Genomic DNA, 12,543 nt, shown 5'->3' with positions numbered 1-12,543 from the left:
ACCAATCCAACAAGTCGTGGTTTCCCATTGCCAGCACCATTCATCCTTAAATTATCTAGTTGTTTCTGATTTGGTGGTCTTGCACGTCTCCATTGCTCTTGTTCAAATTTTCTATGGATTATGCCAGGTGATTAATTATGATCAATAAGAATTAGTATTTTGTTTGTCAAAGTTGGTGTGCTTACTGTACAAATTCCTCCATTTCAATCATGTTTGTGAAGATATAAATCATTGTTATCTTGTACTCTTCAAACGTTAGAAACCTTGTCACTCCTCTACCGCTCTTCCATCCACGCACTTGAAACAAGCTAAGGGTACAATCTGATGGAGGACCACTTTGAGCATAACGTTGTGGACGATTTCGGGAGCTCGGTATGAGTTGAGGTAAGTACAATGATGTAAAGTAAGAGATCTCCTCAACTAGGCAGCCTTCCACTATTGAGGCTTCAACATGAGCCTTGTTACGGACTTTTGCCCTAACTTTTTTTAGTAACCTACAAAAGATTAAATTAGTTGTTTTCCTATGACAAGGCAGAAAGATAAATAATAGGTGTTCTAAGTTTATACCTCTCAACTCCATACATCCATGTATACTTTACTGGGCCTCCTACCCTAACTTGATATGGAAGGTGCACCAGAAGATGCTCCATTGAATTGAAGAAACCTGGTGGAAAGATTTTTTCCAATTTGCAAAGAATAACAGGTATGCTTGCTTCCAGTTGACATATCTGGGCACAGTCAACCTCCTTTGCACAAAGGACTCTAAAAAAGTAACTTAGCTCAGCTAATGTTTCCCATATGTCATCCTTGATAAAACCTCGCATCATCACAGGTAGTAGACGCTCAATGAATATATGGAAGTCATGACTCTTCATGCCTGTTTATCCGTAGTGTATCCATGTTTACCCCTCTCCTTAAGTTTGCTGCATAGCCATCAGGGAATTTGATGTCCATAAACCACTGCATTACATCCTTTTTTGGTCTCTTTTCAGGGAAAATGGTGCTCTAGGTCTATCCCATTTATCATTTGGCTTCTCAACTAGATTGAGATGTTTTCTGTTGCACATCAAGGCTTGGTCAAGACGAGACTTATTATTATCCTTGGTTTTATCACCAATGTCAAGACATGTGTAGAAAATAGCTTCTGCTACATTTTTTTCCATATGCATAACATCAATGTTATGTGGACGCAGAAGTTCAGGGAAATATGGCAACTCCCATAGGAATGGGATGTGAGTCCAATTGTGAGTAGTGCCATAACCATCAAAAGATTTATCTTTCACTTCATTCATGTATTCTTGCACCTCTACCCCAGTTAATCGACGTGGAGGTATGTCATGAACTGCTACACCCTTTCTAAATGCATTCTTCTGGTCCCTAAATTCATGGTTAGCTGGTAGAAATCTTCTATGGCAATCAAACCAACTATACTTGCGCCCATTTGGTAGCCAAGTGCTATCCACATCTGCCATGCAATCGATACATGCCAACCCACCATGTGTAGACCATCCAGAGAACATGCCCAACCCAGGATAGTCATGAATGGAATTATGATATGAAACCTTCATTGTAAATTTTCTCTTTGAAAAACTATCATAGGTTTCTACTCCTGCCCAAGCTTTCTTCATCTCATCTACTAGTGGTCGCATGAACACATTCAAATTTTTATCGGGATGCTCTGGTCCAGGAATCACTAGACTAAGAAATATGTTTTCCTCCTTCATGCAAAGAGCTGGTGGCAAGTTCAAAGGAATCACGAAAACTGGCCAACAAGAATATTTAGATTTTCCAAATCCAAATGGATTGAAGCCATCTGTTGCCATAGCAATACGAACATTCCTAGCCTCCGCTGCAAACTCTGGGCAGACTGTATTGAAATGTGTCCAAGCCTCAGCATCAGATGGGTGGACCATAACATTTGGGTTGTCACGCCTACCCTCCTTGTGCCACCGCATGTGCTTTGCGGTTTTGGGCTCCATGTATAGCCGCTGCAACCTTGGTATGAATGGAAGATAATGTAGAACCTTACGTGGTATTGGCTTTCGCTTACGCCCTGTTGATGGCTCAACAACTACATATCGGCTTTCCCCACAGAAATCACATTTTTCCTTATTTATATCTTCTCCGTAGTATATCATACAATTGTTTTCACAAGCATCTATCTTAACATATGGCATTTTCAGACCTTTGAGAAGAGTTGTGCACTCATAAAATGTTTTTGGCATTTTATGGTTCTCAGGCAGGACATCATCAAATAGATTCAATATTTTATTAATGCATTCTACACCAAGGTTATGTTGTGATTTAACTGCCATTAACCGAGCAACTGCGGTTAGCTGTGCAACACTAGTGTAGTTATGTACGGGCTCTTGTGAAGCTTCCAACATGGCATAAAATGCCTTTGCATCAGCTGGGGGTTCATCTTCAGCACTAACAGTATGCATTGCATCGCCAATATCAGCTAACATTTCATCTAAACCATCAGCAGTATCATTGGCATTCTCCAATGTGGGCTCACTAAAAGGTTTCTCTCCATGTTCAGTCCAAATAGTATACCCAGGTGTAAAACCTCTTTTACACAAATGCAAGCTCATGATAGGTCTCCTTCGTCTAACTCTATTGTCGCAATCTGAACATGGGCAAAGTACTCCAAATTTTTTAGAATCAAGAACAAGACTGAAAGCATGGTCTAGAAAAGCATTTGTCTTCTGCACCCACTCATGTGAATGACAACCATTGTCATTCCACCCTTCGTACATCCAACTACGGTCTTCTATTGACATGGCTAGTTATTGTAGCAATAATAAACCCCTGTTCAATATCTAAAACCCTAAGCAAACCCATAGATAACAATTTGTGCTACTAAAAATTAATAATTTAGTACAAATGTATGGAAGAGATGTGAAAAGATAAATCTGCTTCTCACCTTCAAGCTTCTCTTGCACAGCAGCACAGATGTAGATCCCTGCCTTCTTTATCGCATTTGAGTCTTTCTTGCAAAGCCAAGATCTTCTCCTCCTACTTCAAACTGAAGTTTGCATAATGGAAAGGCAAAGTATATTAGTTCCAGATCTGAATGACTAATATTCAGAGCGGATAATGGTCTAAATTAGCATGTAGAGCCTATGAGCAGACAACTAGTAGTGCAGTAATATTTTGTATCACAAACAAGAAATCAAGCGCACAGTTATTGAATCTGAATAAATGTGAAATGGTATATTTCTCTAGTCCATCAAGCGGAATTATTAGTTTGCACCATAACTTACATATTTCCTAGTTAAAATTCAGTAGCTTATAACTCACTAGCCAGTCTACCTGAATTTCTATTTTTTTTTGGAAATGACCAAAGATTAGTTTAGGACCAAACAAATTTAGCAATTACAATAGTCTCTGCACCACTCAAGTCAATTAAACAGTTCCTGATTGTTTTTAGGAAGTATAAGAAATGCAAAACACAACATAAAGGCTGCAGGTGCATCACACATGAGCAATATATACATCTTAATTGTTGGTTAAATCCATGTAGTAGATTCGTATCTCACTTTGAGCCATTATTCAGTAGCACGAAAGAAATAGGAAGCACATCTCCTTGTCAGTAACACAGCAGCATGCAGCAGGGGTATTGCCAATTCCTACCTTCTTGCCAACACAACGACAGGCCACTGGCACCTCCGCAGGACAACAGCATGCCACCAGCACCTCCGCAGGGCAATGGCAAGCCACCAGCACCTCTACAGGTTCTCCTTGCCTCCACTACAGGTCCTTCTTTCATCCAAATCAGCACCTCCCTCGCCTCCTGCAGCACCCTAGAAGGTTCTCCTCGCCTCCTCCGTAGGTCCTTCTTGCCACCTCGGCAGCCCGCTTGGGTCATGAAATTGGGATGGGGGCAAAGGAATAGCTAGGGCTGGGTGGTGCTAGGCTTGGGGTGCTTGCAGATCCAGCGAGGGCAGTGGATTTAAGAGGCACCCCATTGGATGGGTTGGGGCAGCAGTAGGAAGCTTTGGTGGCGGCGCACTAGATTGGGATGGCGGGAGAGCTTTGGGGCAGCAATGGGAGAAGATTTGGTGCGCGAGAGAGAAGATTGGTGGTGGCGGCGGCGGCGGGAGAAGGGCAGCGTCTGGAGAAATATTGGCGCGAGACGGTGGCGGTATGCTGCGGGGAGGGGAAAAATTTTGGTGCCGTCATGTTAGTGCCATGTTGGGTCAATGTCCCTAGGAATTGTGTCCATGTCGTAGGGAAAGGTGCCAGCATGGCAAGGGAGACACCTCTTTCTCAGAATCAGCCCCGACCAAAATGTGCAATCCTAGGGAAAGCCAAGTTTCCCTATGGTTTTGTCACCCAACTCTAGGGAAACATATCTTTCCCTAGGACGATCAAAACACCGTAGGGAACTTTAAAAACGGTAGGGAAACTCATCGATTCTAGTAGTGGATATAGATATAGATAGAGATAGAGATAAAGATAGAGATAGAGATAGAGATACAGGGGGTGTCAAGCATGCTCTTAGGACTCTTTGCCATGGGTCCATAGGGCTTCAGTTTCTCCCGACAAACCTTTTAGCGCTATTGTTGAGGTACAACTGATAGGAGGTGGAGCCCATGAGGCTAGTGTTTTGGGACTTCATCGGTTGCTACTACATAGAGTAGCTCAACAATACTGAAACGAAGCAAGGTGAAGCCCTATCAAAGAAGTCCTTAGATTTGCATTTGATGTTTAGTCTCTTTGGTTGTAATACCTAGTCTACTAGTGTTGTGCTTTCAGCTCATTGGGGCATGTGCTATGTTCCAGTGGAATTACTCTCACTTTGGTTTTCTAAATAGATTGGGGCTAACTTAAAATCCTTGTATTCTAAACATAGAATCTCTATGCTAATCTTTTTACATGAAACAATGATGAAAGTATAAAAAGTATGCTATGCATATGCAGGCCCGTTCCATGCAGGAACTAGGTCATAAGCCTATTTTTAGGAGTTTTGCTAGCTGATGATTTATGGCTCTAGTTGGAATTATATTGGAGTTCCTTGATTGATTGAATTATATTGGAATTATAAAAATGTATGTTTAAGCCACCTTATTTTATCTTTTTTAACAAGATTACCCACTGAGCCTGGCCTAGCTAAGAATCTTCTTTGATGGATTCCTTACGTTTTTCTTGTTCACAAACAAAGCACCACACACACATATATATGTTCATATATATGTGTGCACACAAATTCCTATGAATACACGTACTAAGAGACTTGACCAATACATCTTAAGATTGATATTTGCCACTCATGTCTCATTATCAACATGTACATCGCTTGTCACTAATAGATCAACAATTAGGCGACAGATTACATCATTAGGGCCTATTTGGATCAAAGGTTTTTCACAGGAATTTTGGAGGAAAACTTTTCAAAGGAAAGGAATGGTATGGATGCATTTGGAACGAAGGATCGCTGAGGAATGTTTGTTGTGCAAAACGTAGGAAATAAAACATCCACTGTCAGCCAAGGGAATCCATCTTTGTCGCCTCTCCCACTCTGGTGCTCTTCCACTACGCTCCCGTTGCTGTGTCTTGCTATCTTCCATGAACCAGGTGCTAGGTGAGAGAGTAACTACACCATGGGTCCCACACTATATATAATAAGATAGCATGTGTGTCAGTGTTTTGTAAACTGGACTAGTAAATTTATACGATTGCTGCGCTGCTCTAGGAAGACGATGGTAGCATCCAAAAGACATGAGGATTTATACTGGTTTAGGCCGGAGTCCTACGTCCAGTCTCAGAGATGATCGAGTGCGTGTTTCTCGCTTGAATACTCTGAAGTTCTTACAATGGGGGGGGTGTAAGAATGGTTGAAGAGGTAGGAGAGCTAGAGCTAGGAGATGAACTGCCTGAAGGAAAGCTTCAGGAGTCTGGAGGTTGTGAAGAATGAGAGAATATCCCTTAGAATGACGCCCTGGCTGTCCTTATATAGAGTTAAGGGTCAGGGTATGTACAAAGAGGAAGGTTCTCCCGACCGAGGGGTCGTGAGCCCGAGGGAGGGTCCTAGCTAACTTGGCTTGCAAACTACGTCGTCTTGTGGTGTACGTCTAGGCGTGGTTGTCATCATGGTCTTGTGCCCACGTCACGGTAAGGTGTGGCGTGGTGCTACTATGCCGGCCGTGGCGGCACTGTAGGCACGGCGGTGGATCACTAGCCACCCTGCGCGACGTGGTTTCTGCCGTGGCCTTCGTCATTGCCTCCTAATCTCCAAGGGGCATCGTACAAGAGTTGGTAGCCGTCCCCAGGTCATCGACCACCGGGTTGGCTTGTGGAATTGGTGGCCATGATCCCGAGCTCCTGGGTCGTGGCTCCCGCCGGTTTGGATGGCCTCTAAGTCAAGGCCTTCATCGTGGATCCCATCCCGTAGCGGGTAGGATCGTATATATGTCCCGTTGGACCGTACTTGGACGACGGGTCACCGTACTGGCAGTCACCGTCATGCGGTGTTGTCTTGTCTATGCTGCGTGGCGCAAGGATGGCGTCTATTCGGACCGAAGTGACCGTTGTCCCCTCGGTCCTTGCGGGGTCAGTGTGGCGTGTCTACTCTTGTCAGAGCGGGCATGCTTAGCTGGGCTCGGCCTCTCCCCGTTCCTCCTAGGGGTCGGGACGATGGAGAAGTTGTGAGTTTATTGTGCGTTATGCGGCTAAGGTAGAAGGGAGGGGGCGTGGCCAACCCTGGCCTTAGCATCTAGCCTAGCCCGCTTGGCTTAGCTGGGCCTCGATTGTTTGGGCTTTCGCTAGCTAATGTATCATGGGACGCTCGGCCTGTTGACTAATCGATGCCTTGAGACACCCGGGGATCATGACCCCGACAATGAATAAAGAAGACAATTGTATATTACTATACCAGTTTTTGAAAAAAATATTACCATACCATAATAACATGTCAGGAGAATAAATAAGTATGTAAATCAGACCTAAAAATAGTTAAGCAAATTGACAGAAGTAATCTGTTCCTAAACAAAGTAATAAAATGTGTTTTGTTGCTTGGACATGTGGTGGTGCATTTTGTCGTTTCCTGCGATCCAAACAGCTCAAATTTTTCATTCCTGTGTTTTGAAATCCTATGGTTTTTTAGTTTTCACTCACTGGCATTCCTGAATTTTTTCCCATTCCTTTGTTTTGCAATCCTTCATTCCAAACAGGCCCTTACATGAACCCGAGGATGGATTACGTCATTGGGAGTAATTGGTGAAAGGGGTTTCACAATCGTGCGGCTAAAACAATCGATCATTAGTAGTATTGATTTGGATCATTATCCTAGCTGGTTTACATGACTTCTCTTGTAAACTCAAGCAAGACCAAGGTAACATTGAGAGACTTGATCAATACATCTTAAGATTGATAGATATTTGCCACTGACGTCTTCTTGTCAACATGTACATCGATTACCGCTAATGGAATAATTAGGCGATAGACTACATCATTACATTAATTGAACCCCATGGATGGATTATGTCATTGACAGCAATTCACTACTACAGGAATCAATTTGCGCAGCGTGGCCAAAATGGGCTCCGTGGCGGGCACCTCTTTTGCCCGCCACAGTTAACCGGTGGCCGGGCAGCGAGGCCGGCCACCGAGGCGCCCGCTGCGGGGAAATGGTTTACGGTGGCGGGCCACCTTATTTGCCCGCCACAGGAAATCATTATTTACCGCGTCGGGCAGTATGAATCACCCACCGCGGTTAATACGATGTACCGTAGCGGGCTCTTTAAACTGCCCGCCGTGGTAAAGAGTTCATTTCCTGCGGCGGGCGCTTTATATTACCCGCCACGGTAAAGCTTGTACAAATAATCACCGCCGCCCCTTCATCTTCTCCATGGGTCTTCCTCTCTCTCAAACTCATGGGGGAGGTTTTGCCCTAAAATTTGAAGAAACTTTTGATTTGAGTTGAAGGGCTTGGATTTGAGGGAGGAGGACATCATAAGAGGTTCATAAAGGCTCTCCCTCTCTCCTTCCATCCTCTCTCTCTATTTCCATCACCTAGAGTTCTCTCTAGATCTATATCTAGATCTAGATCAATTTTAATGGAAAAAATGATGTCATGTATTTCTTTAACCTTAGATTCATCATAGATGCATGCTTCATCTTTCACATCGTTATTTCCTCTCTTTTTCATGATTTTGGACGTAAAAATCATCAATTTCTCTTAATTCTTCTTTATTTGTTGATTGTGACGGATAATGTTCGCAGGTATGATGGATAGGTCAGAATGGATGTACCGGATCGATAGAGTGAATGATCCGCGGTACCTCTTTGAATTAAGGAAGTTTATTGCTGCTGGTAAAGCTCACTGTGAGAGACTGAAGCGGATGACAACCATATGTCCATGTTCTCGTTGCAAGAACCTAAAAGCCCACCGAGACAGCGAGGTGCAAACTCATTTGATCATGTATGGTTTTGTCGAGGGCTACACCGTCTGGACATTTCACGGTGAAAGAGTTGGTGAGAGTGGCGGTGCATCTGGAGTGAGCTCTTTGACGCCGACGACGACAGCACCATCGGTGAATAAAGATCCTTTAGGAGCACACGGCTCCTCATCATCTTCAGCAGCAGCTTCTCCAGCCGACAGTGACAACAGTTGTCGTGATTACATCATGGTGGATGATCTAATGCAAGACATGGCCGACGAAGCCGGCGACGGTGGGGATGGTCAGGATACTGTGAGCCAACCCGAGGATGTGCAGCTTGTTGAAGATCTAGTCAAACATTTCGATGAAGACGACGTTGTGTTGGGTTGCCCAAAGTGGTTGGAGAATTTCAGAGAGTTGAAGCAGGCGGCAGTTGATCCTCTCTATAAGGACGGTGGCGATTGTCCAAAGGAGAGCACGGCGCTCCGTTTTAACCTCCATATGTTGATGTTGAAGGCTCGTCATGGTTGGTCTGACACTAGCTTCAATGAGTTGTTAAGCTACCTTGCCACCACATACCCAACGACTAACAAGGTGCCTGCCAATACTTATCGGGCCAAGAAGCTGATCCGGCCAGTGGCGATGAAGCTTAGAAAGTTTGATGCATGCCCTAACCACTGCATCCTGTATCGGGGCAATGAGTATGAGAATTTGACGAGTTGTCCGCACTGTGGCTTTAGTCGGTACAAGAAAAATGCTGGTTGTCGCGTGGATGCAGAAGACGAGGGAGGCTTGCGGGGTGGTCAGAAGAAGAACAAGAAGGGGGCAAAGAAGAGCAGTGTGGCCAAACAGATCTCGGCTCAGCAGGACGATGAAGAAAAGGGTTACACGCACAGGAAAAGTCCAGCACTGTCGGTGTGGTACCTACCCGTGACCGATCGCCTACGTGCAATATTCGGGAACCCAGACGATGCCAAGCTCATGTCCTGGCATGCATCAGCTGACCGCCTGAATGACGATGGCAAGCTACGGCACCCATCCGATGGCAAGCAGTGGAAGAATTTCGACGAGGCCTACCCAGAGTTTGGCAAGGAGCCCAGGCATGTTAGGTTCGCGCTAAGTACCGACGGGATGAACCCGTTCGGTGAGCTTAGCAGCTCGCACAGCACTTGGCCCGTCGTGCTCACCATGTACAACCTACCTCCCCATCTATGTCAGAAGTGTAGGTACCTTATGCTGACGATGCTTATCTCTAGACCGAAGCAGCCCGGCAACGATATAGATGTGTTCCTAGAGCCGTTCATGGAGGAAATGAAGATACTATTTGATGTTGGGGTCCAGATGGTGGATGCATCCCGCAAGGAGAAGTTCACACTAAAAGCAATCATCTTTGTCACCATCACCGATTACCCCGGTCTCTTCTCACTGTCAGGGCAGATCAAAGGGAAGACCGGCTGCATAATTTGCATCGATGGGACCTGCTACACTTACCTTAAGGGATCCAATAAGATGGTGTACACGAGGCACAGACAGTTCCTCGCAAAAAATCACAGGTATAGAAGAAGTATTATGAACAAATACTTTGACAATCAGGACGAGCCGCAGCGTGATCAACCGACACAGACTAGTTGGGGGACAAAGGTGTATGAGATGGTCAAGGACATGGATCAGGTGGAGTTTGGAAAGAAGAAGAAGCCGCCTGAAGAGGGGAGCAAGCAGACAAGGAAGCGAAAGCGGGACCAGACGGAGGAAGTCCCCGCCGCCGTTCCTTTCAAGAAGAAGTCAATTTTCTTCAAGTACCTGTCGTATTGGAAAACACTGAATACACCCCATGCCATCGACTGCATGCACCTGGAGAAAAATGTCTTCGAAAGCACGATCGGTGTCCTGCTGGACATCAAGGGCAAGATAAAGGATGGTATCAAGTCACGGACGGATCTTGTCAATCTAGGCATCAGGCCGGACCTTCACCCGGGACCGCCTCAGAACGGTAAAGTCGATATCCTGGGTGCGGCCTACAACCTAACGCAAGACGAGAGGACGGCTTTTCTTAAGTTGCTTAGGGGTATCAAGGTGCCGACTGGTTTCTCTTCCAACATCAAGAGCCTGATTTGTGAAAGTTTTTTGAGATGGCTAGCTACTACTTATCCCCTTAATGGTACTCTACTGCTTGATGCAAAATGGTACTTGTATTACCTATTTCTCTCTACCACTGTTGTCTTACTACTGCTGCTGCTACTCTAAATTCAACTGAACTGCTATACTACAATTGGTGAATTTTGAACTGCTATACTACTGATCTATGATGCTTTTGGTGAACCGTAGCATTTGAATTCAATTCTTTTTGCTGCCTATGATGCCAAAGAAATTTATGACAAAATTCTGAGCATATGCCACTGCCTATGATGCACCTTGCCTTTAAACTAATTCTGAGCTAAATTTGTGAGAATTTTGAGATGAATTGGTCACTCTGCTGCAATTTTGCCAAATTTGATATAATTTGTGAGAATTTTGAGATGAATTGGTCACTCCCTCCTATAATACTAGTATACTACTACTACTGCCTACTACTACTCCCTCCTCCTCTACTCCTCTACTCCCTCCTATACTACTAGTATACTACTACTACTGCCTACCTCTACTCCCTCCTATACTACTACTAGTATACTACTACTAGTATACTACTACTAGTATACTACTACTACTGCCTACTACTTTCTAGTAGTATACTACTACTAGTATACTACTACTACTCCCTCCCCCTCTACTCCTCTACTCCCTCCTATACTACTAGTATACTACTACTACTGCCTACTACTACTCCCTCCTCCTCTACTCCTCTACTCCCTCCTATACTACTATTCTACTACTGCTGCTCCTGTTTTTGATTTGTGAAAGGTTTTTGTTTAATGGGGTTGGTTCCTTTTTTGGCATATGCAATGATGAACTTTTAAACTTATTGCTGAGGCAGTGGCATATGCAATGATGTGAACCCTTTTATGCTGAGGCAGCGGCGATGATGATCGAGTGCCCCCGCTAAACTAGGATGGCTTGTATACCAGATACAAGCAACCAATTTAAAAGCGATGTGATGACAATGGGGCAAATCTGAGCCAACTACTACTACTTTACTACTCTAGTACTACTCTACTTTACTACTCTACTTTACTACTCTATAACTGTGTCTATACAACTGAAATATGTATTCATTGTAGCTTTCCAATGGCGGAGGAACCGATAAGCGAATGGCGCGACCCTACCCCTAGCGCATCATCATCAACTAGCCTCGAGAGCCAAGTGTCCGTGACCCCGAGGCCAACAAAGAAACGTCGTACAGAGGACGAAGATGATCCGACCTACCAACCGAGGGACGACGAAGTTGAAAGTGCGTGGTCTCCAAACCCTGAACAGATGCCGGTGGTGCCTCGAGAATTGAATTTCGAGGAGGAACAATTCAGTGACAAAGAACCCCCCGCTCCATCTCCAACCACTTCAGGCAAGTCTAGTGGTCAGAGGACAAAGCTGAGAAGGGGGGAACACGAGAGGCACCGGAGGGAAATCCATGGCGAAGTCCATGTGATCCATGAGGTGGGACTAGAGGGAAACCCGTTGTCGCCACCCACGGTCCTTGCCAAGTTCAGCAACTAGGTGGCATGTATAGTCAAGGACAAGGTGGAGATCACTTGGGAGGAGTGGAACAATATCCCGGTCGACTACAAGACACATATCTGGGGTGAGGTGACGAGGAGCTTCCATTATCCCGAGGACGCCGATCTGAACAAGTGTAGGGAGTGGGTCATGCACGTGGCAGGAAGAGCCTTTAGAAACTTCAAGTCCATGTTGACCAGGTACTACCTGAAGCTAGGCAAGTCACCCTGTGTCAAATACACTATGGTGAAGGAACATCACTGGGAAGAGTTCTGCAAACAAAGAACAACAGAAGAAGCAAAGGCAAAGAGCGCCAAGTTCAGCGCACTCGCGAAGAAGAACCTACACCCCCACCACTTGGGCATGACTGGGTTTGCTGGTAAGAGGCCCCAGTGGCGGGAGGAAGAAAGGGCTAGAGCTGCCGCCGGGCTTCCCGATCCGTACGACGGTGTAGACTTGAGGGCTAAGGACTTCATCTATGCCCGCAAGCCGAAGAAGCTCAAGGAGGGCG

At 45.1% G+C, this 12,543-nt stretch overlaps 1 protein-coding gene across 1 annotated transcript; it reads right to left on the bottom strand.

Annotated features, from left to right (window-relative positions):
- Positions 1-965: 965 nt before the first annotated feature.
- LOC136537272 (uncharacterized) lies at positions 966-2,783 on the bottom strand. The gene has a single exon (XM_066529304.1). It carries the CDS (start codon positions 2,781-2,783, stop codon positions 966-968), a length of 1,818 nt encoding a protein of 605 aa, XP_066385401.1.
- Between the last annotated feature and the right edge of the window lie 9,760 nt (positions 2,784-12,543).

The sequence above is a fragment of the Miscanthus floridulus genome, chromosome 2, assembly GCF_019320115.1.
Source record: "Miscanthus floridulus cultivar M001 chromosome 2, ASM1932011v1, whole genome shotgun sequence".
Lineage (NCBI taxonomy): Eukaryota > Viridiplantae > Streptophyta > Magnoliopsida > Poales > Poaceae > Miscanthus > Miscanthus floridulus.
Note: the sequence above shows the minus strand (reverse complement) of the source record. Positions and strands in the feature narration are given on the sequence as shown.